The sequence below is a fragment of the Lissotriton vulgaris genome, chromosome 1_1 (assembly GCF_964263255.1).
Source record: "Lissotriton vulgaris chromosome 1_1, aLisVul1.2, whole genome shotgun sequence".
Classification (NCBI taxonomy): Eukaryota; Metazoa; Chordata; class Amphibia; order Caudata; family Salamandridae; genus Lissotriton; species Lissotriton vulgaris.
The window spans coordinates 1,309,695,567-1,309,718,132 of NC_141685.1; the positions used below are offsets into that span (position 1 = coordinate 1,309,695,567).

Genomic DNA, 22,566 nt, shown 5'->3' on the forward strand with positions numbered 1-22,566 from the left:
TGATCGGGCGGAGAGGCAGCTGTACTGGCGGGGGCGCCGTCGGTCTGTCCGAGACAGCTCCAGTCCCGTGGAATCTATTCAGCATAACGTTCGCCCAACAGGCATTTCTGTGCAGCTGGGTTTCTGCGATAACCGCCCCCCCCCCCATCCCTCCTCCACCCAATCAATGGTTGTACAAAGTATCACTGCACGGCCTTCTAATTCATTCTATGGATGATAACCATACCATTTCTACTACGTTGAAACGTTACAGCTAGGATGCACAGCTCTGTAGGCCTTGGTTACGGGGGAGTCGCGGAATTCTCTTATAAAAAGAGACAGATTAAAGATGTACTTTTATGACATCACACCTGAACTATGTATAATATTATTAAACTGTCAGAGATGTGTACAGTGAGGCTTTTGACCCAGGCATGCCAAACGAGGTGCTGGTTGGAAGCAAAGCGGAGGGGAGGGCTCGCTGTAAAGTTGAGAGGTGAGTGGAAGGTGGTGTGGAGGTCAGGGGTGAATGAAGGTCAACACAATTCTTAAAAGCTCAATCTTTTTCCTTCTTTGCTAACCACCCTCCATAAGCTTAAAGTGGAAGAGACGCACGTGTTATTTTGTTACTTTACTTCAATGCACTGACATGAAGGCCCAGCACGAGTGTTGTGGGCCCCCTTCCGGCTCACTTTACAAATGGGCCATCCACTGTTGTGTAATTGTATGGTGAGGAGAAATCTATAAATAACTAGCTGTGCACGATGAGACCAAAAGCTTAATAAAAAGTTGAGCGCCCTACCGAGGAATATGGTCATGCTTAACATGATCTTGTCCAAGTACCAACATATAGAATACTGTAGTAACGTGTACAGAGCACACCTAATATGGGCCAGGGGAGGAACTCCCCAGGCAACCACCAAGGGGAGGAGAGGTCTACCTTCACTTAATGAATAATTTTAATGCACACGATGAGACACCAAATTGATTTGCCACATTTTTTTCCAGAGCTGGGGTCACTTTTCTACTTTGACATGGAACCATAATGTGCACCATAGTAGACACCGCGCGCAGTGTATGCCCCCCACTGCTCGTAATTCAGATCCAATGCAGAATACAAACCCCATGGACACATTTGTGCACATATTTTGTAAAGATAGATTCCGATTCCGATCAACCTGGTCCAACATTCTTTAACAGGAGATTCAAGTTTCCATGTGTAAGAAACATTGTACACAATTATATAAAACAATTTACGAAACCTTAACTTTCGCGTTAAAATAGAGGCTCTTCGAGCAATAGTAGGCTATGGCTGTGCCACAAAGAACAATATATAGTTTCTCACCCATCCTCCAATATAATAGTGACAAAATATACTAACATAACAGAGTGAAATCCGATTCCCACAGAGTACCCCCACCTTACTTAAAGGACACCATTTTCAGAGCTGGGCTGTCATTTAACAATATAATGCATTCTGTGTATTGAAAATATGGTTGCATCATGTGAACTAATTAGAAAAAACACACGCGTTGCCAACGATTTGTAACTGTAAAGTCCAGAACTGGAAACACTGATGAGATGCTGCGAGGTGGCTACTATAGATTTAAGGGCTACAGAAACCAGTAAACAATGGATCAAGAACTCCAAAAGCCAATGCCAGACAAATCAATTGCAGGAGCCATCAGATTCACTTCAAAATAATGTTTCAGCAACAGGTACTCACTTCCGTCGGAACATCTCTGCAAATATACAGCCCACACTCCACATGTCCACTGGGGTTGCATATGTTGCCTGGAGCAGTACTTCAGGTGCTCTGTACCATAGAGTGACCACCTGCAAAGTAATATTGACAGTAAATCACAGGCAGGAAGCACACCAGTCAACATTTCAAAGCAACATTTCGTCTCCTCAAACATCCTGGTGTTGAAATGCTAATAAGCTATTACCAACTTTGTTGCTCAAACTGCCCGGTAGATGTGTCCAGAATCCACTTACTTCATGACAATTAAAATCTCTTTGAGGGTTAGCTACTGTCCAAGTGAATGGTCACCTGTTGTGTGAGGCTACTCAGTTAGGTACAGTAAACAAAACAAAAAACACAAGTTTTGAATTGGGGAAAATAAATGCTATGGTATCAAAAAGAGTATGGAAGCATTAGCAAAAGTGAAACCTTTATAATCGCTTAAGAAAATAAATCTCCGGAAATATACCAAAATAAGAAAAAGAAGACCAGCTGGGTCCCTTGTGTAGGAAACCGGCTCTGTATATACTATACCAAAGTAAGGTAGTGTGCACAGAGTCCAGTGGCTCCCCAAAGGTAGGCAGAGGCTAAAGTAGATAATACCTTACTCTCTATTTGTGGTAGTGTGGGCGAGCAGTAAGGCTTTATCAGAGGGTAGTGTTAATCATTTATTGTACCCACTCAGGCAAGAAATGATGTCACACACTCAAACACTGAACTCAGACCAATTTGTTTGTATACAAATCTTATTTAGTTGTATTTTATTTTCTAGAACCAAGCCAGGCTTGATACAGGTAAGTGTAATAGTACTTTGCAAGAATAATGCAGTTAAATAGTTTGAATGCAGTTGAATGCAATTGGATTGGTTACAGGCAAGTCACTTGTTCATAAAACAGTTGGAATTACTTTAAAGTTACTATTGAGTAAGAAAGGGGCTGCAGGCATAGGTTGGAGACTTGAGGTAGTTCAGGGGTCACCAGATCCCTGGTCAGGATCACCGGGGAGACCTCCTCGTGGTGTTGAGCCACTCAAACTCGGGCCGTGGGCATCAGGTGCAGACTTGTGGATTTGGTTGGAGCCAGAGTCAGTGGGTAAGCAAATCCGGTGCTCACGGGAGACAAAGTCTGGTTGGAGAAGGCAGGACAGGTCCTCTGGGTTCTTGGGGGCTGCTGGCTGCATGACACACTGGGATTTCGCTGTAGCAGGTCGAGGTCGGAACAGGCCGGTAGGGCTGGGATAAAGTCAGTTGGTGTCCTCCTATTCTTCCTTCAGCATGGCGTTTTGGTCCTTCTTCTTGATTCTTCGTCTCTGAGGAGGCAAGGTTCAGGGTTGCTTCTAGACAACTAAATTTAGGGGCGTTACAGGTAGGTACAGTTTGGGATCAATGTGTCCCTTCCTTGGGGTGGGGACACCCCCCCCCCTTCTGGCCCCCTCCAGTGGTAGGGAGGGCAGAAGCCTTGCTCTGGTTTGCTGGGTCCCCCATCTTCAAGATGGCAGGGACTGAGAGTTGTGCTTCACCTCGGCTTCTACACCGGAGGGGTGGGGTTGGCAAAGGTAGGCACACCTCTCAACTTGGTTTTCTCACAGATTCTCCTGCCCAAAGTGGGGGTCAGAACCGGTGGGGGCCAGTTGCTGGGAGCAGCAAATGGCTGGGGTAGCGCACAAAGGCGGCAGGCCTTTCAAGCTACCCCTTTGTGGACCCAACCTATCCTGGGGTAGGAGGATTGGCACCTTGTCCCAGGATGCGCTTTATTTCAGGACCCCGAGTGTAGAAGGCTCTCGGCCCAGAAGCATGTCTGGTGATGGCAGCTGGCGAGCAACCACCCAGCCAGGACACTCCAAGTTGCCCTCTGAGTTCATTTATCATTAAATCCCACACTGGCATCAGTGCAGGTTTAATGTACTAAGAAGTTTAATATCAAACTTCCCAGTTTTCAGTAAAGCCATTAAGGTGCTGTGGAGTTTGTAATGACAAACTCCCATACCATATACTCTTTATGGGTTTACTGCACTTGCAATGTCTAAGAATAGACTTAGACACTGTAGGGATACAGGGTGCATGCACCTGTGCCCTCACCACTGGTATAGTGCACCCAGCTAGAGGGATGGCTTACCTATGCCAGGGCAGAGGATTGAAGGTATGGCACACAGGGATGTGCCATGTCGACTCTTTACTTTGCTCAGAACCAAAACACGCAACCTACAATGGCAGTGTGTGTGTGTGTGTGCGTGTGTTAAGGTACAGGGCCTCCAAGGGTGGCACAATAAGTGCTGCAGCCCTTAGATTCCTTCCTCGGTCACAGTGCCCTTGGTACCTAGGGTACCTCTTACAAGGGACTTGCGTGTGGCCAAAGAGTTACCAATGGGGTTTTGGAACTGTACAGTTTACGGAAGGAACATAGACCCTGGGTACCTGGTAGGCAGGAACCCGGGCACATTCAGTCAAAGTGCATGAAAAAAAAAAAAGAATTACAAACAATTCCAGATCCACACACTAGATTGCGGAATAATGCACAGCATGTGAATCCAGAAAAGATTCACGCTGCAAAAATAGATTGATTTCTAGCCAACAACTACCCCTCAATGTCAGGGGGTTGCATGTTAGCCAATGTGCAGCAGATTTTGTTTCAGAGTACGATCCATCATGAGATGGTCCTTTTCTGTACGACCTGTCCCTTCTTCACTCAAACATACACCACAATGAGGTGGTCGTCCACCCAGAACTCGTATGTGCGATCAATGTTGAATAACAACATCTTTATGGGGCCAGATGGTGAAGCCGCTCCTCTTCTTTGAAGGGATCAGGAGGACAGTAAAAAGTAGGCAGAGTGATCGATTGGCCTACGTGAAATAGATTGACCTCTTTTGGAAGAAGGTAAGCCCTTGTACGAAGCACCAGTTTGTCTGGGTAGATGTGAAAATAAGGAGATTTGGATGAAAAGGCCTGAAGCTCACTGACCCTCTGGACAGATGCTATTGCAACCAGAAAGGCAGACTTGATGGTAAGGAGCCTGAGTGGACAAGTGTGCAGAGACTCAAAGGGAGGGCACATAAGGGAAGTGCGGATGAAATTGAAGTCCCATTGGGGAATAACCAAGGGAGATAGCGGAAACCAATGTTCTAAACCTTTCAGAAACCTATTTACAATAGGGGATTTGAAGAGGGATGACTGATCAGGCAACTGCAGAAAAGCTGAAATGGCAGAGAGCTAGCCCTTCAGAGTGCCCAGAGCAGAGCCCTGCTGGGCAAGAAAAAGGATGAACAGGAGAACCTGAGAAAGGGGGTGGCAGAAAGGGGATACATTTCTGTACAACATGCCACAAATGTTGTTCAACTGCAGGCATAAGCATTTTTGGCGGAGGCACACTTGGCTGTCAAGATAATGTCACAGACTTCGGGAGGAAGGTTGAAAGCTGTCACTGCTCAATCTCCACGCAAGAAGGTGGTGCGTTGACCGGTTCAGGTGGAGAACCCACCCTTCGGGGCAGCAGGATCCGAGGATCGATGGCCATGCTCAACAGCCCAGGTTACCAGACTCTTCATGCCCAATCCAGAACCACAAGGATGACTTGGGTGTAGTCGTTCCTGATCTTCTTGAGAACTTTGGGCAGGAGTGGTGTATGCGGAAGGGGAGCCTGAGCTCAACTCTAGACAAAAAGCATCTCAGAGAGCCACTGTGAAAACTCCAGTGCGAAGAACTGCTGACATTGCACTTTCTCATCATGGATGACCAGATATAACCTTGGCTCTCCCCACTGCTGAAAGAGACCTAGCTCCACTTCCATATGAAGATGCTTTTCGTTATCTGCGAGGAATCTTTGGATGATTTTATCCGCTCTGGCGTTTGACGAACCCACCAAATGTTGAACCACCAGGGATATGCCCTGCTGTTCCACCAATATCCAGAAATGCAGGGCCTCTTGACAAAGGGTCTCCGACCCAACACCCCCATGTTTGCTTCAGAATCAAATGGTGGTGGTATTGTCTGTGAACACCTGAACCCGCCTTCCCTGGATGGAGGTTAAAAAGCTATTAATGTCAATTGGATCGCGCCGAGCACCAACAGGTTGATGTGGGGGTCCAGATTCCGCCAGAGACCAGAGTCCTCTGATCTCTACCTCTCCCAGGTGCCCACCCCATCCCAGGAGTGAAGCATCTGTCCCTAATGTGAGATCTGGTTGGGGAAAGGAGAGGGGTCTGCCGCTGACCCAAACGCGGTTCGCTAACCACCAGTGCAGATCTTTCGCAGTGCCCTCCGGGATCTGGACCATGCTGGAGAAATTTCCCCCGATGTTGCACCCACTGGTACTTCAGGCCCTAATGCAGAGCCCGCATATGCCAACAGGCATGTGTCACCAGCAGGATGCAAGAGCCATGAGGCCCAGCACCCTCAGAGTGTCTCAGCAAAATCCTTTGTCAGCTTGTCGCACGTAGGTGGCATTGAGGGAGTGGCAGTCTCGAAGGGGAAGGCGCAGCCCCTTCGGACAATATACATATCACACCTGTCCGAAGTTATGGACTGCCAGTGGGGCAGTTGTTAGCAAGTCCTGTCACCCACTGGGTCTCATGATGGTAAACGTGCAGACTAGGAGTGTTTGGAGGCTGTAGCTGTAGAGGGATGGGGGGACTGACCAAACTGCTGGCCACCCAACGCACAGGGCCGGTAGGTACCACGGCCACACAGACTGGAAAGCTTGCACACCGTTGTGGCTGGGTGGGTAAAGACGCAGTAGTACGCCCCTTCTGTGGCTGCATTGAGGGGGAAGAGTGGCCATGGAAAGGCCCAAAGACCTGGTTGTGGCCCTCCTGTCCTTACAGCGCTCCAGGGCCGAATCAGCCTGGTCTCCAAAAAGACCAAAATTTAATTTAATTTAATTTAAAGGAGCTTGTAGAGCGCCTGGTGACGCCTCCCGGCGTGTCCCCGCGCTGTGGAGAGAGTGTAAGAAGGAGTAGAGGAAAAACCCATCACCAAGTAAAGAGGCAGGTTTTTAGTTTCTTCCTAAACAGGATTTCATTATTCTCCATCCTGATATCTGCAGGAAGAAGGTTCCATTTCCTGGCCGCCAAAGTCCGGAAGGATTTGCCTCCCATTCTGGCCTTTTTGGGGCGTGTGGTTCTGAGCAGACCCATACCTTTAGATCTAAGCGACCTGCTCGGTTCATAGACAGTCGCCAAATCCGACATGTAGGCCGGAGCTCTGTGATGAATTATTTTATGGCACCACAGCATAGCTTTAAAATCAATCCTCTTCCTGATGGGCAGCCAATGGAGGGCTACAAGAGAGGGGCGAGATGGAGCTCGCCGGGGGAGCCTTAAGACCAGGCGAGCTGCCGAATTTTGTAACACCTGAAGCTTTTTAATATTTTTCTCAGATGTACCCAAGAGCAGCACGTTTCCGTAATCCATACGGGACGTTATCAGTGCTTGCCCTTTGATGACCAAAGTCATCAAAGGGCATATCCATGAGAGAAGTCAGAACGTCCCAAAAAAGCCAGTCGTTCTCAACCAGGCGTGTCATCGCAGGGCCACTGTCGACGAAACCTCTCTGCCTAGTGAGAAAGGGGTGTCCAGTCTACATCTAATGGTGAACTTAGCTGCATTGTCCTGACGGCAACAGCCTGGGAGAGCACCCTCTGGGACCGGTGGCAGCACCTGCGTAACCGTATCCCACAGAGCATGGCAATAGTGGCCCAAAAATCATGCAGTGATCACCAAGCGCAAAACCAGGCTGGAGGAAGAAAACATTTTCTTGCCTAAATTGTCCAGCCTCTTGGATTTCATTTTCGGCAGGGTAGTTGGGAATGCGCCTGGATTTACATGTGAAGTGGAGACTTGGACTACCAAACTCTCCGCAGTAGAATATTCCGTGAGGAACTTGGGGTCCCCTGGAGTGGGGCAGCAGGCAATTGTCCTGTTCACAAGAGCACCTGTGTTGAGCAGGACATCAGTAAGTGCTTTGTTGAATGGGAAAAGCAGTTTGGAAGGGGACACACCCGGACTGAAGTACTTCAGTCAAGATATCAGCCTTGACTGCCACCGGGGGCAAACTAAGGTACAGACCTCAGGCTGCCCTTCACACCACCATAGCGAATGAAGCTCCCTCCTCTGTAGTCACTGTAGGGGAAGAAAACATGCCAGTATCTGGAGAAGTGTCCAGTCCACTAGCTTCACTCTGATCCCAACACCAGTCCAAGGATCCATAAGGCTCTTCAGAGTCCAGTGGCCCCCTCCCATTCTTCCATGAGTCTTACCCCCAAGTCGGTACCCGACGACACCCCTCCAGCTCTGTGTCAGGGGATGTTAATGGGGATGGTGGTGCCAGGAGCGTCAGTCCACATGGCACGACTGGGATGGATCCCTAAGCTCAACTAGCTCCGCTGGTGTGGATCCAGTAAGGGCACCTCCCAAACCCGTGGGGCCTAAAGGCGTGCCAGAGGGAACAGGCCACTCAAATACGAGGCCCATGGCCTCAAACGTCTTGAAGTTGAGCGAAGGGGCGCTCCACCGACTGGAAACATCGGGAGGCGCAGAGACAGCACTGGCTCACCTGTGGACAGAGGCCTGGAGTGATGCTCCATCGTCAGCAGACGGACAAGATGAAGTTGAAGCATGCCAAGACTTACCCGAATGATTCAGAAAAAGGGGTGGTGATGAACAGAGTGTCTGAATTAAGCAGACCACTCTTACCCAGTCCAAAGATCAGGGCTTGATCCATCACCGTTTTTTAGCTCACTGCACCATCCCAGCTCAGAACTTGGCTATATGCAAATTAGTCTGACCCTGGCCCAGTGCATCATGGGAACAAGGAAGACCAAACTACCAAGCCAATTCTTATACTGGGAAGGAAACAAGCTACCGGGGACCGGTTTCTGGCATTACAGCCGTCTTCGGCCCGGCTTACTTGAATCCTGATGGTGCAATGAGCTAGGGACTCACATCTGAGTATACCCTTCCACGCTTATGGTGGACAAAAATGATTCAGAAAAAGGGGGTGGTGATGAACAGAGAGTCTGAATTAAGCAGACCACTCTTACCCAGTCCAAAGATCAGGGCTTGATCCATCACCGTTTTTTAGCTCACTGCACCATCCCAGCTCAGAACTTGGCTATATGCAAATTAGTCTGACCCTGGCACAGTGCATCATGGGAACAGGGCAGACCAAACTACCAAGCCAATTCTTATACTGGGAAGGAAACAAGCTACCGGGGACCGGTTTCTGGCATTTCAGCCGTCTTCGGCCCGGCTTACTTGAATCCTGATGGTGCAATGAGCTAGGGACTCACATCTGAGTATACCCTTCCACGCTTATGGTGGACAAAAATGATTCAGAAAAAGGGGTGGTGATGAACAGAGTGTCTGAATTAAGCAGACCACTCTTACCCAGTTAAAAGATCATGGCTTGATCCATCACCGTTTTTTAGCTCACTGCACCACCCCAGCTCAGAACTTGGCTATATGCAAATTAGTCTGACCCTGGCCCAGTGCATCATGGGAACAGGGAAGACAAAACTACCAAGCCAATTCTTATACTGGGAAGGAAACAAGCTACCGGGGACCGGTTTCTGGCATTACAGCCGTCTTCGGCCCGGCTTACTTGAATCCTGATGGTGCAATGAGCTAGGGACTCACATCTGAGTATACCCTTCCACGCTTATGGTGGACAAAAATGATTCAGAAAAAGGGGGTGGTGATGAACAGAGAGTCTGAATTAAGCAGACCACTCTTACCCAGTCCAAAGATCAGGGCTTGATCCATCACCGTTTTTTAGCTCACTGCACCATCCCAGCTCAGAACTTGGCTATATGCAAATTAGTCTGACCCTGGCACAGTGCATCATGGGAACAGGGCAGACCAAACTACCAAGCCAATTCTTATACTGGGAAGGAAACAAGCTACCGGGGACCGGTTTCTGGCATTTCAGCCGTCTTCGGCCCGGCTTACTTGAATCCTGATGGTGCAATGAGCTAGGGACTCACATCTGAGTATACCCTTCCACGCTTATGGTGGACAAAAATGATTCAGAAAAAGGGGTGGTGATGAACAGAGTGTCTGAATTAAGCAGACCACTCTTACCCAGTTAAAAGATCATGGCTTGATCCATCACCGTTTTTTAGCTCACTGCACCACCCCAGCTCAGAACTTGGCTATATGCAAATTAGTCTGACCCTGGCCCAGTGCATCATGGGAACAGGGAAGACAAAACTACCAAGCCAATTCTTATACTGGGAAGGAAACAAGCTACCGGGGACCGGTTTCTGGCATTTCAGCCGTCTTCGGCCCGGCTTACTTGAATCCTGATGGTGCAATGAGCTAGGGACTCACATCTGAGTATACCCTTCCACGCTTATGGTGGACAAAAATGATTCAGAAAAAGGGGTGGTGATGAACAGAGTGTCTGAATTAAGCAGACCACTCTTACCCAGTCCAAAGATCAGGGCTTGATCCATCACCGTTTTTTAGCTCACTGCACCATCCCAGCTCAGAACTTGGCTATATGCAAATTAGTCTGACCCTGGCCCAGTGCATCATGGGAACAGGGCAGACCAAACTACCAAGCCAATTCTTATACTGGGAAGGAAACAAGCTACCGGGGACCGGTTTCTGGCATTTCAGCCGTCTTCGGCCCGGCTTACTTGAATCCTGATGGTGCAATGAGCTAGGGACTCACATCTGAGTATACCCTTCCACGCTTATGGTGGACAAAAATGATTCAGAAAAAGGGGTGGTGATGAACAGAGTGTCTGAATTAAGCAGACCACTCTTACCCAGTCCAAAGATCAGGGCTTGATCCATCACCGTTTTTCAGCTCACTGCACCATCCCAGCTCAGAACTTGGCTATATGCAAATTAGTCTGACCCTGGCCCAGTGCATCATGGGAACAGGGCAGACCAAACTACCAAGCCAATTCTTATACTGGGAAGGAAACAAGCTACCGGGGACCGGTTTCTGGCATTTCAGCCGTCTTCGGCCCGGCTTACTTGAATCCTGATGGTGCAATGAGCTAGGGACTCACATCTGAGTATACCCTTCCACGCTTATGGTGGACAAAAATGATTCAGAAAAAGGGGTGGTGATGAACAGAGTGTCTGAATTAAGCAGACCACTCTTACCCAGTCCAAAGATCAGGGCTTGATCCATCACCGTTTTTTAGCTCACTGCACCATCCCAGCTCAGAACTTGGCTATATGCAAATTAGTCTGACCCTGGCCCAGTGCATCATGGGAACAGGGCAGACCAAACTACCAAGCCAATTCTTATGCTGAGAAGGAAACAAGCTACCGGGGACCGGTTTCTGGCATTTCAGCCGTCTTCGGCCCGGCTTACTTGAATCCTGATGGTGCAATGAGCTAGGGACTCACATCTGAGTATACCCTTCCACGCTTATGGTGGACAAAAATGATTCAGAAAAAGGCTTACCCGAATGGCTTGACGGCTTGGAGTGCAAAGACTACCTCGGACTCCGCAACCGCTCTCAGGATCTTCCTCTCGACTGGGACCTCGAGCATCGCACGTTGAGCTGTCTGAAGCTTGAGGGATCGCTTTCTCAAGGCCTTTGCATTAATGCTGTGTCAGTTGGGACAGACCTTCGGGTCAGAGTCTAGTCGACGCACTAGAGGCAAACAATGTGTAGGTCCGTCACAGACATCTGTTGGTGACCAGCACCGAAAGGCTGAGAGACAGCCTTCTTTGATGATATTTCTGCCACACCAGGAGGTAAGACTTCAAAAAAGACTTTGACAAAACTTCGAAAAAAAAAATGACTAAGGGGTAAGTAACTCTTCCTGGATCTGCGCTAACTGGCGCGGAAAGAAAAGAATGGATGTCTCTGTGTAAAGGTGGCACCTATAAAAGGCACCACGAACATCACTTCCGGAGCGGCCGCCATCTATCAGCACGGAGGGACTGCTCACGATAAAAAGTCAGGATACAGCCTGACAGCTGGGGATACATCTATGGTAAGGAATCTGCTGCTAGGAGACTATCAGATTCTTTCTTTGTTCTTGCAGTGCTACTCTCTAGTTCTTTACTAAAGATAAGACCTCTGCTCCAAAAGTTTTGTTTTCCTTATGTCAGTGTGTCATAAGATGCCCTACTCTCTGCACTTGGTGGCATATTTCCTTTTGAGAGAATTCAAACATAATGACTTCACTTGCCAAATTCTAACTTTGCAAGGAGTTGACAGCACTGAGATTGTGTCTGAGTTCCTCAGTTTGGTTACAAAGTACTATCTGCTTGGAAGACAGTGCGCGTATTCCCTGAGCAGTGGTCCTTACTTCATAGCTAATACTACATAAGAGCGGGCAGTGTTTCTTGCAGAGTTGCTAGTTTAAATCTACCGTAGTGATCCAATATCTGTTTCTATTGCAACGTGACATCGCAAATTCAACGTGTTTGCAGTTTAAAATTAAATAAACACCATCTTCCACCTTAAAAACACACCCTTTCATGTTCTATTTAAGAATGCAGCATACCACTCAGAAAATTAACATTTAAACGGAAGAAAGGAGAAAAGAGGAGACTGGCCTTACAATTTAAGTACCTCACCTGATTATTAGATGGGATATATGATGTTACAACGCATACTATTACAACGCATACCGTTACAACGCGGATATTAAAACGCAAAGACTACTACAACGCATGTTATTACAACGAGTACTATTAAAACGCAAAATAGTACTTTAATAGGAAAAGTACCATTACAACGCAACAATTCACAACGTGTACCATTACAACGCATTTATATGTTAAAAAATTACAATGTAAAATAAAACCTGGCACGGGATGCAGGGAAAATAGGGGTTTTGGGTGGGTAAGTGTATTAAAAACGGCATGAAAAACTACCATAATAACGCGATTTTCATTTATTTATTTATTAAATTATTACTCGAGTATTAATTTTCATTATTTTTTAATAAATTCGTACTGACCCTATAAAAAAATTCACCAATAAATATATATATTTTTTTTTTCTTGTAAAATAAAACCTGGCACGGGATGCAGGGAAAATAGGGGTTTTGGGTGGGTAAGTGTATTAAAAACGGCATGAAAAACTGCCATAATAACGCGATTTTCATTTATTTATTTATTAAATTATTACTCGAGTATTAATTTTTATTATTTTTTAATAAAATCGTACTGACCCTATAAAAAAAATTCACCAATAAATATATATTTTTTAATTTTCTTGTAAAATAAATCCTGGCACGGGATGCAGGGAAAATAGGGGTTTTGGGTGGGTAAGTGTATTAAAAAAACGGCATGAAAAACTGCCATATTAAAGCGAATTCAATTTATTTATTTATTAAATAATTACTCGAGTATTAATTTTGATAGTACAGTACTTTCAAAACTATTTAAATAACTAAAAATGAAAACAATATACCTACTAACTTAGTACGATTCAAAAATATATTGATACATATGGTTTTACATAATATGTCAATATTCGTATAAAAGAAACATATATAGTGTTTTCATGGACGCCATTTTGCATAAGTATCATACTAATGAGTCCTACTCTTATTTCAATGATTTCAAACGACAACATATTAACCAAAATGGATGCCAAAACGGCAAACATTACGGAATATAAAGTTAATGAAATGAATTTTTAAATTAAATGTTCTCAGAGAAATAAATGTAAAATTTAATGCGATTTCGACCGCATATTTTTATGATAATTTTTGCGATACCACACCAAACTTATAAATAGTAGTGAGGAACCATTTTGAAATTAGTTGATTCTCAACTACCCGAGAGAGCAGACGTGAAATTGCACTCTAAGAACTTTTGACCCTTTCATCCTATCGATAATACCAAACTATATAATACTACGACTACGAACTATTTACAAGTAAGTAATATGTACGGAAAACGATAACACCATAAATAATAGCTATGTTAATAAAAAAGCTACTATTTTAATATTAACTATATATTTTTAAAAGGCAATGTTTCAAAAATATATCTCTGCTTTATTTAAAAATGAATAGAGATTAATGCGTTATTATGTAAATACGTCCTAAATAACATGATACATAAATGTTTAAATTAATAATCTTAAAAACCAATCGTGCTTCAAATATAATACAGTAGTATTAATAGATTTATAATGTATTATATTTCTTTTAGAAGTCGATTCAAAACGGTTACTCACGAAATCCGTGTACATTTCATTGTTTTATGAAAGCGACCCGTTTTCACAAGAAAACATAAGGTACATCATTAATTGTTTGAAAATTAGTTTATTATTTTTAAAATGTAAAACGCCGCAGTAGGAGTAAACTGTACAAAATTTTTTCCCTCACAGACATACTACATATAAATAATTTCTTCATTAAAAAACGGACAGATAAAAAATTACAACTCCGCTTTAAAAGGTAATTTAAATATTTTAAATAAAACTAAGCACTACTATTGAAAGGGAAAACATACATCACTTTAAGCAGGTTAAAATAAAATGATATTTTTTTTAAAAATGTTTCAGAATAACAGACCAATCCAAGTAAGAAAAAGAAACGAACAGCCAGGGAAAGGACACATTTCGACTACTCAAAATACCAAATCAAAAAGTAAGTTTTAAAAAAATTGCGAAATGTATATATAAATTGTTAATAAATAATAAATAAAACGAATAAGATCAAACTGTGTAAAAGTCTCGAAAACTGTACCATCTTGCAGCAAATAAAAAAAACTATTGAACATAGCTTCAGTATGAAAAATAAATGTATACAGAAAGTGCAGAGAACATAGTAAAGTAAAGTTAAATAAGATGTCTCATGCCTGTGAAGAAAAAATTAAAATCATTCTCCTCTAAAATTACAAGTCACACATTTTCAAACATACTTTTCTTTGTTTTAGGTCTCCATTCAAACCAAAACTTGACCAACCTCCACGACAACCAGCACAAGAAAACCAGAACAAATTTTTTCAGAATAAATAACCAAAACACTACCAGTAAGTGAAATATACTTTTCTACACACATACGTAAGACATGCATAAGCAATAATAAATAACACATGTTATATATAATTAAAATTTTGTGAAATGTACAAGTGTAAATTACTATTCCAACTCCTGGTAAGTGCTACTGTAGGGAAAGTGCTGGTTAGTCTAAAGGTGTAAGTTACTATTCCAACTCCTAGTAAGTGCTACAGTAGGGAAAGTGCTGGATAGTCTAGAGGTTTAAATTACTAATCCAACTCCAGGTAAGTGCTACAGTAGGGAAAGTGCTGGATAGTGTAGAGGTGTAAATTACTATTCCAACTCCAGGCAAGTGCTACAGTAGGGAAAGTGCAGGATAGTCTAGAGGTGTAAATTACTATTCCAACTCCTGGTAAGTGCTACAGTAGGGAAAGTTCTGGTTAATCTAAAGGTGTAAATTACTATTCCAACTCCTGGTAAGTGCTACAGTATGGAAAGTGCTGGATAGTCTAGAGGTGTAAATTACTATTCCAACTCCTGGTAAGTGCTACAGTAGGGAAAGTGCTGGATAGTCTAGAGGTGTAAATTACTATTCCAACTCCTGGTAAGTGGTACAGTAGGGAAAGTGCTGGATAGTCTAGAGGTGTAAATTACTATTCCAACTCCTGGTAATTGCTACAGTAGGGAAAATGCTGGATAGTGTAGAGGTTTAAATTACTATTCTAACTCCTGGTAAGTGCAACAGTAGGGAAAGTGCTGGATAGTGTAGAGGTTTAAATTACTATTCCAACTCCAGGCAAGTGCTACAGTAGGGAAAGTGCTGGATAGTCTAGAGGTTTAAGTAACTATTCCAACTCCTGGTAAGTGCTACAGTAGGGAAAGTGCTGGATAGTCTAGAGGTTTAAGTTACTATTCCAACTCCTGGTAAGTGCTACAGTAGGGAAAGTGCTGGTTAGTTTAAAGGTGTAAATTATTATTCCAACTCCTGGCAACTGCTACAGCAGGGAAAGTGCTAAAGTGAACTTCAATATGATACCTCATGTCTGTGAAAAAAACTTTAAAAAAATTCTTCTCCAAAAGTATGTGTTACACATTTTCAAACAAACTTTTCTTTCTTTTAGATCTCCATCCAAAGCAAAAGTTAACCAACCTCCAGGACAACCAACACCAAAAAACCAAGACATCTTTAATCAAAGTAAAGATCCAAAGCACTAAGAGTAAGTCAAAAACATTTTTCAACATACATATATAATACATGCATATGCAGTAATAAATAACACATGGTATTTATTCAAAAAGGTTTCTAAAATGTATAAGTGTAAATAACTATATAAACTCCTGGTAAGTGCAACAATATTAAAAGTGCTGGATAGTGTAGATGTGTAAATTACTATTCCAACTCCAAGAAAGTACTACAGTAGGGAAAGTGCTGGATAGTCTAAAGGTGTAAATTACTATTCCAACTCCTGGTAAGTGCTACAGTAGGGAAAGTGCTGGATAGTGTAGAGGTGTAAATTACTATTCCAACTCCAGGCAAGTGCTACAGTAGGGAAAGTGCTGGATAGTCTAAAGGTTTAAATTACTATTCCAACTCCTGGCAAGTGCTACAGTAGGGAAAGTGCTGGATAGTCTAAAGGTGTAAATTACTATTCCAACTCCTGGTAAGTGCTACAGTAGGGAAAGTGCTGGATAGTCTAGAGGTGTAAATTACTATTCCAACTCCTGGTAAGTGCTACAGTAGGGAAAGTGCTGGATTGTCTAAAGGTTTAAATTACTATTCCAACTCCAGGCAAGTGCTACAGTAGGGAAAGTGCTGGATAGTCTAAAGGTTTAAATTACTATTCCAACTCCAGGCAAGTGCTACAGTAGGGAAAGTGCTGGATAGTCTAGAGGTTTAAGTTACTATTCCAACTCCAGGCAAGTGCTACAGTAGGGAAAGTGCTGGATAGTCTAGAGGTTTCAGTTACTATTCCAACTCCTGGTAAGTGCTACAGTAGGGAAAGTGCTGGATAGTCTAGAGGTTTAAGTTACTATTCCAACTCCTGGTAAGTGCTACAGTAGGGAAAGTGCTGGATAGTCTAAAGGTGTAAATTACTATTCCAACTCCTGGTAAGTGCAACAGTAGGGAAAATGCTGGATAGTGTAGAGGTTTAAATTACTATTCTAACTCCAGGCAAGTGCTACAGTAGGGAAAGTGCTGGATAGTCTAGAGGTTTAAATTACTATTCCAACTCCTGGTAAGTGCTACAGTAGGGAAAGTGCTGGATAGTCTAGAGGTGTAAATTACTATTCCAACTCCTGGTAAGTGCTACAGTAGGGAAAGTGCTGGATAGTCTAGAGGTGTAAATTACTATTCCAACTCCTGGTAAGTGCTACAGTAGGGAAAGTGCTGGATAGTCTAGAGGTTTAAGTTACTATTCCAACTCCTGGTAAGTGCTACAGTAGGGAAAGTGCTGGATAGTCTAGAGGGTTAAGTTACTATTCCAACTCCTGGTAAGTGCTACAGTAGGGAAAGTGCTGGATAGTCAAAAGGTGTAAATTACTATTCCAACTCCTGGTAAGTGCTACAGTAGGGAAAGTGCTGGATAGTCTAAAGGTGTAAATTACTATTCCAACTCCTGGTAAGTGCTACAGTAGGGAAAGTGCTGGTTAGTCTAGAGGTTTAAATTACTATTCCAAATCCTGGTAAGTGCTACAGTAGGGAAAGTGCTGGATAGTCTAGAGGTGTAAATTACTATACCAACTCCTGATAAGTGCAACAGTCGGGAAAGTGCTGGTTAGTTTAAAGGTGTAAATTATTATTCCAACTCCTGGCAACTACTACAGCAGGGAAAGTGCTAAAGTGAACTTCAATATGATACCTCATGTCTGTGAAAAAAACTTTAAAAAAAGTCTTCTCCAAAAGTATGTGTTACACATTTTCAAACAAACTTTTCTTTCTTTTAGATCTCCATCCAAACCAAAAGTTAACCAACCTCCAGGACAACCAACACCAAAAAACCAAGACATCTTTAATCAAAGTAAAGATCCAAAGCACTAAGAGTAAGTCAAAAACATTTTTCAACATACATATATAATACATGCATATGCAGTAATAAATAACACATGGTATTTATTCAAAAAGGTTTCTAAAATGTATAAGTGTAAATAACTATATAAACTCCTGGTAAGTGCTACAATATTAAAAGTGCTGGATAGTGTAGAGGTGTAAATTACTATTCCAACTCCTGGTAAGTGCTACAGTAGGGAAAGTGCTGGATAGTCTAGAGGTGTAAATTACTATTCCAACTCCTGGTAAGTGCTACAGTAGGGAAAGTGCTGGATAGTCAAAAGGTGTAAATTACTATTCCAACTCCTGGTAAGTGCTACAGTAGGGAAAGTGCTGGATAGTCTAAAGGTGTAAATTACTATTCCAACTCCTGGTAAGTGCTACAGTAGGGAAAGTGCTGGTTAGTCTAGAGGTTTAAATTACTATTCCAAATCCTGGTAAGTGCTACAGTAGGGAAAGTGCTGGATAGTCTAGAGGTGTAAATTACTATTCCAACTCCTGGTAAGTGCAACAGTAGAGAAAGTGCTGGTTAGTTTAAAGGTGTAAATTATTATTCCAACTCCTGGCAACTGCTACAGCAGGGAAAGTGCTAAAGTGAACTTCAATATGATACCTCATGTCTGTGAAAAAAACTTTTAAAAAATTCTTCTCCAAAAGTATGTGTTACACATTTTCAAACAAACTTTTCTTTCTTTTAGATCTCCATCCAAAGCAAAAGTTAACCAACCTCCAGGACAACCAACACCAAAAAACCAAGACATCTTTAATCAAAGTAAAGATCCAAAGCACTAAGAGTAAGTCAAAAACATTTTTCAACATACATATATAATACATGCATATGCAGTAATAAATAACACATGGTATTTATTCAAAAAGGTTTCTAAAATGTATAAGTGTAAATAACTATATAAACTCCTGGTAAGTGCAACAATATTAAAAGTGCTGGATAGTGTAGATGTGTAAATTACTATTCCAACTCCAAGAAAGTACTACAGTAGGGAAAGTGCTGGATAGTCTAAAGGTGTAAATTACTATTCCAACTCCTGGTAAGTGCTACAGTAGGGAAAGTGCTGGATAGTGTAGAGGTGTAAATTACTATTCCAACTCCAGGCAAGTGCTACAGTAGGGAAAGTGCTGGATAGTGTAGAGGTTTAAATTACTATTCCAACTCCTGGCAAGTGCTACAGTAGGGAAAGTGCTGGATAGTCTAAAGGTGTAAATTACTATTCCAACTCAAGGTAAGTGCTACAGTAGGGAAAGTGCTGGATAGTCTAGAGGTGTAAATTACTATTCCAACTCCTGGTAAGTGCTACAGTAGGGAAAGTGCTGGATAGTCTAAAGGTTTAAATTACTATTCCAACTCCAGGCAAGTGCTACAGTAGGGAAAGTGCTGGATAGTCTAGAGGTGTAAATTACTATTCCAACTCCAGGCAAGTGCTACAGTAGGGAAAGTGCTGGATAGTCTAGAGGTTTAAGTTACTATTCCAACTCCTGGTAAGTGCTACAGTAGGGAAAGTGCTGGATAGTCTAAAGGTGTAAATTACTATTCCAACTCCAGGCAAGTGCTACAGTAGGGAAAGTGCTGGATAGTCTAGAGGTTTAAGTTACTATTCCAACTCCTGGTAAGTGCTACAGTAGGGAAAGTGCTGGATAGTCTAAAGGTGTAAATTACTATTCCAACTCCTGGTAAGTGCAACAGTAGGGAAAATGCTGGATAGTGTAGAGGTTTAAATTACTATTCTAACTCCTGGTAAGTGCAACAGTAGGGAAAGTGCTGGATAGTGTAGAGGTTTAAATTACTATTCCAACTCCAGGCAAGTGCTACAGTAGGGAAAGTGCTGGATAGTCTAGAGGTTTAAATTACTAATCCAACTCCTGGTAAGTGCTACAGTAGGGAAAGTGCTGGATAGTCTAGAGGTGTAAATTACTATTCCAACTCCTGGTAAGTGCTACAGTAGGGAAAGTGCTGGATAGTCTAGAGGTTTAAGTTACTATTCCAACTCCTGGTAAGTGCTACAGTAGGGAAAGTGCTGGATAGTCTAGAGGGTTAAATTACTATTCCAACTCCAGGCAAGTGCTACAGTAGGGAAAGTGCTGGATAGTCTAGAGGTTTAAGTTACTATTCCAACTCCTGGTAAGTGCTACAGTAGGGAAAGTGCTGGATAGTCTAAAGGTGTAAATTACTATTCCAACTCCAGGCAAGTGCTACAGTAGGGAAAGTGCTGGATAGTCTAGAGGTTTCAGTTACTATTCCAACTCCTGGTAAGTGCTACAGTAGGGAAAGTGCTGGATAGTCTAAAGGTGTAAATTACTATTCCAACTCCTGGTAAGTGCTACAGTAGGGAAAGTGCTGGATAGTGTAGAGGTTTAAATTACTATTCCAACTCCAGGCAAGTGCTACAGTAGGGAAAGTGCTGGATAGTCTAGAGGTGTAAATTACTATTTCAAGTCAAAAAAGTGCTACATTTAGAAAAGTGCTAAATATGTTTTCTAATTTAAAGCAATAAGAAAAATGCTTACATATGGAAAATGTGCTAGATACAAAATAAGTAAACAATATTCAGAGTTTTATAAAATGTAAAATACATACAATTTTTTTGCTTTCCATTTCTATAATTCAAAAACTAAAATAATCTTTTTTTCTTTCCAGAAAATGTCTTCACAACAACAAACTGCTAAGTATATTCCGTCCAGGAAAGGAAAGCAGTTACTAGCACATCAAGGATACATTTATTGTAAGGATAGGTTAAGTAATCCACGGATTCATTGGAGATGCGTGCAATACCATACAACTCGTTGCAGCGGCAGAGCGGTTACGGTCAATGATATTATTGTAAGAACAACTGACCATAACCACTCTGCCTCTGCAATGGAAGTTGATGTCAGAGAAACTGTGAATGAGATGAAGGCTATTGCAAGCACCTCCAATGAATCCACTGGATCAATTTTAAGACAGGTTGCACAACATGTCCCTACTCATATTGCTAGCAATATCCCTAACGTACATAATTTGCGTAGAATTATACAAAGACAAAAGCAGGCAAGTAATACACAAACAAACACACCTCATACCTTTTCTGATATTATTATTCCTCCTGAACTTACTATTACTTTTTCTAATGAACCTTTCCTCCTGCATGACAACGAAAACCCTCTTAAGCGCATCTTAATTTTTAGTACCCCACGCAACCTTGTTAAACTTGAATCAAGTGAAATTTGGATGATGGATGGGACGTTTAAAAGCACGCCCCATCCATTCACCCAAATTTATACTATTCATGGTAAAATTAATAACAGTGTAATACCCCTAGTATATAGTTTGCTGCCTGATAAGACTTCAGCAACTTACACAGAATTATTAACTGTGATTAAATCTAAAACAAACCAAAGTCCTAGGAAAATTATTATCGATTTTGAATTGAGTATGATCAATGTGATCACCAAACTGTACACGGATACCCAAATTCAAGGGTGTTTTTTCCACTTTTCCCAGGCATTCTGGCGTAAATTACAAAAAACACCCTTAGTTACTGAATACTCAGAGGACAGCAAACTACAAGTCGAATTAAAAAAATTAACTGCTCTTTGTTTTGTCCCTCCCGAAAGTGTAGACGAGTACTACACTGCAATTACAGAATCAGAGTATTATTTAACTAACGAAGATAAATTGGCACCCATTTTAAATTATATGGAAGACACATGGATTGGACACCTAGGCAGATCGGGTCGCAGGAGGAAGCCACGTTTCCATGTGCAGTGGTGGAACTGTTATTCGAGTTGCCTAGAGGGAGAGGCAAAAACAAATAATGCCATTGAGGGATGGCATAACTCCTTCAACCATTTAATCGGCAAACCCCACCCTAATTTCTATTCATTTCTGGAAACTTTGAAGAAGGAGCAAAGTTTCCAAGAAATGAGACTTTCTCAAACTCTCACTGGTAGTCTAAACTCACGGATTACCCAAAGAACAAAGGATATGTCTGAACGACTATTGGCACTACTACAACAATTTTCGTTGTGTGTGGCTTTAGATTACCTTGAGAATCTAGCTAACATCCTTTCTTTTTAAACTATAATTTACATTACTTTCCTGCTTCTACCTAAATTAAATATTTTTCTAATTCTAATTCGTCATAACATTTTTCCAAAAACATTTTTTAATATTATATGTTGGGTCATTTTTCCTCTTTTTTTATAAACATTTTTTTATAAATTAATCCCTTACATGAGATATTTTTTTTAATTTTTCAATCACATAAGACTTTAGAAACAATAACTAAAGCAATATTTTCCAAAAGAAATAAATTTTGGTCCTTCATTTTTGTAGAATAAAAAAGTACATTGCAAAAAAAATAAAATGCATTTTCAAATTTATCACAAACTCTTCTATGAAAACCACACCATAAAATTAATGGTTAAAATATTAATGTATTCGATATATTGATATTTCCATATTTCCTCTTCAAGTGATAATTCCTACAACATTTCACCAAACAATGATTAAATTCAAATCAATATAAATCAGTTATGCCTTTCAATCTACTATATCACAATATACAAAGGCTCCTAAATTTTTACTTTCTAATTATCATAGACTAAACAAAGCAAAAATATTTCCGAAATGAATATTAAACAACTGAAATGTAACCAATATAAACAATCAGACAACCAGTGAATCGGAAATAAACCCTACATCATAATCTTCTTAAAATACAATTTTATTTGGAAAAAGCACCAGGATAACATTGGAAATATCTTTATTCACATTCATATGATATTTTAACCACTTAGCAACTAACATTCTCAAACTCAATATTTGCAAACTGTTATATCACTCGAAAATGCATTTTAATAATTTGCATACA

At 42.0% G+C, this 22,566-nt stretch overlaps 1 protein-coding gene across 1 annotated transcript in view; it reads right to left on the minus strand.

Moving 5' to 3' along the window:
• The window catches only part of CDK4 (cyclin dependent kinase 4), a 270,619-nt gene that overhangs the window by 71,966 nt on the left and 176,087 nt on the right, over nt 1-22,566 (minus strand). The window contains exon 5 of the mRNA XM_086965649.1: nt 1,706-1,815. Coding sequence (XP_086821775.1) covers nt 1,706-1,815 — 110 coding nt within the window. The remainder of the gene's footprint in view (nt 1-1,705; nt 1,816-22,566) is intronic.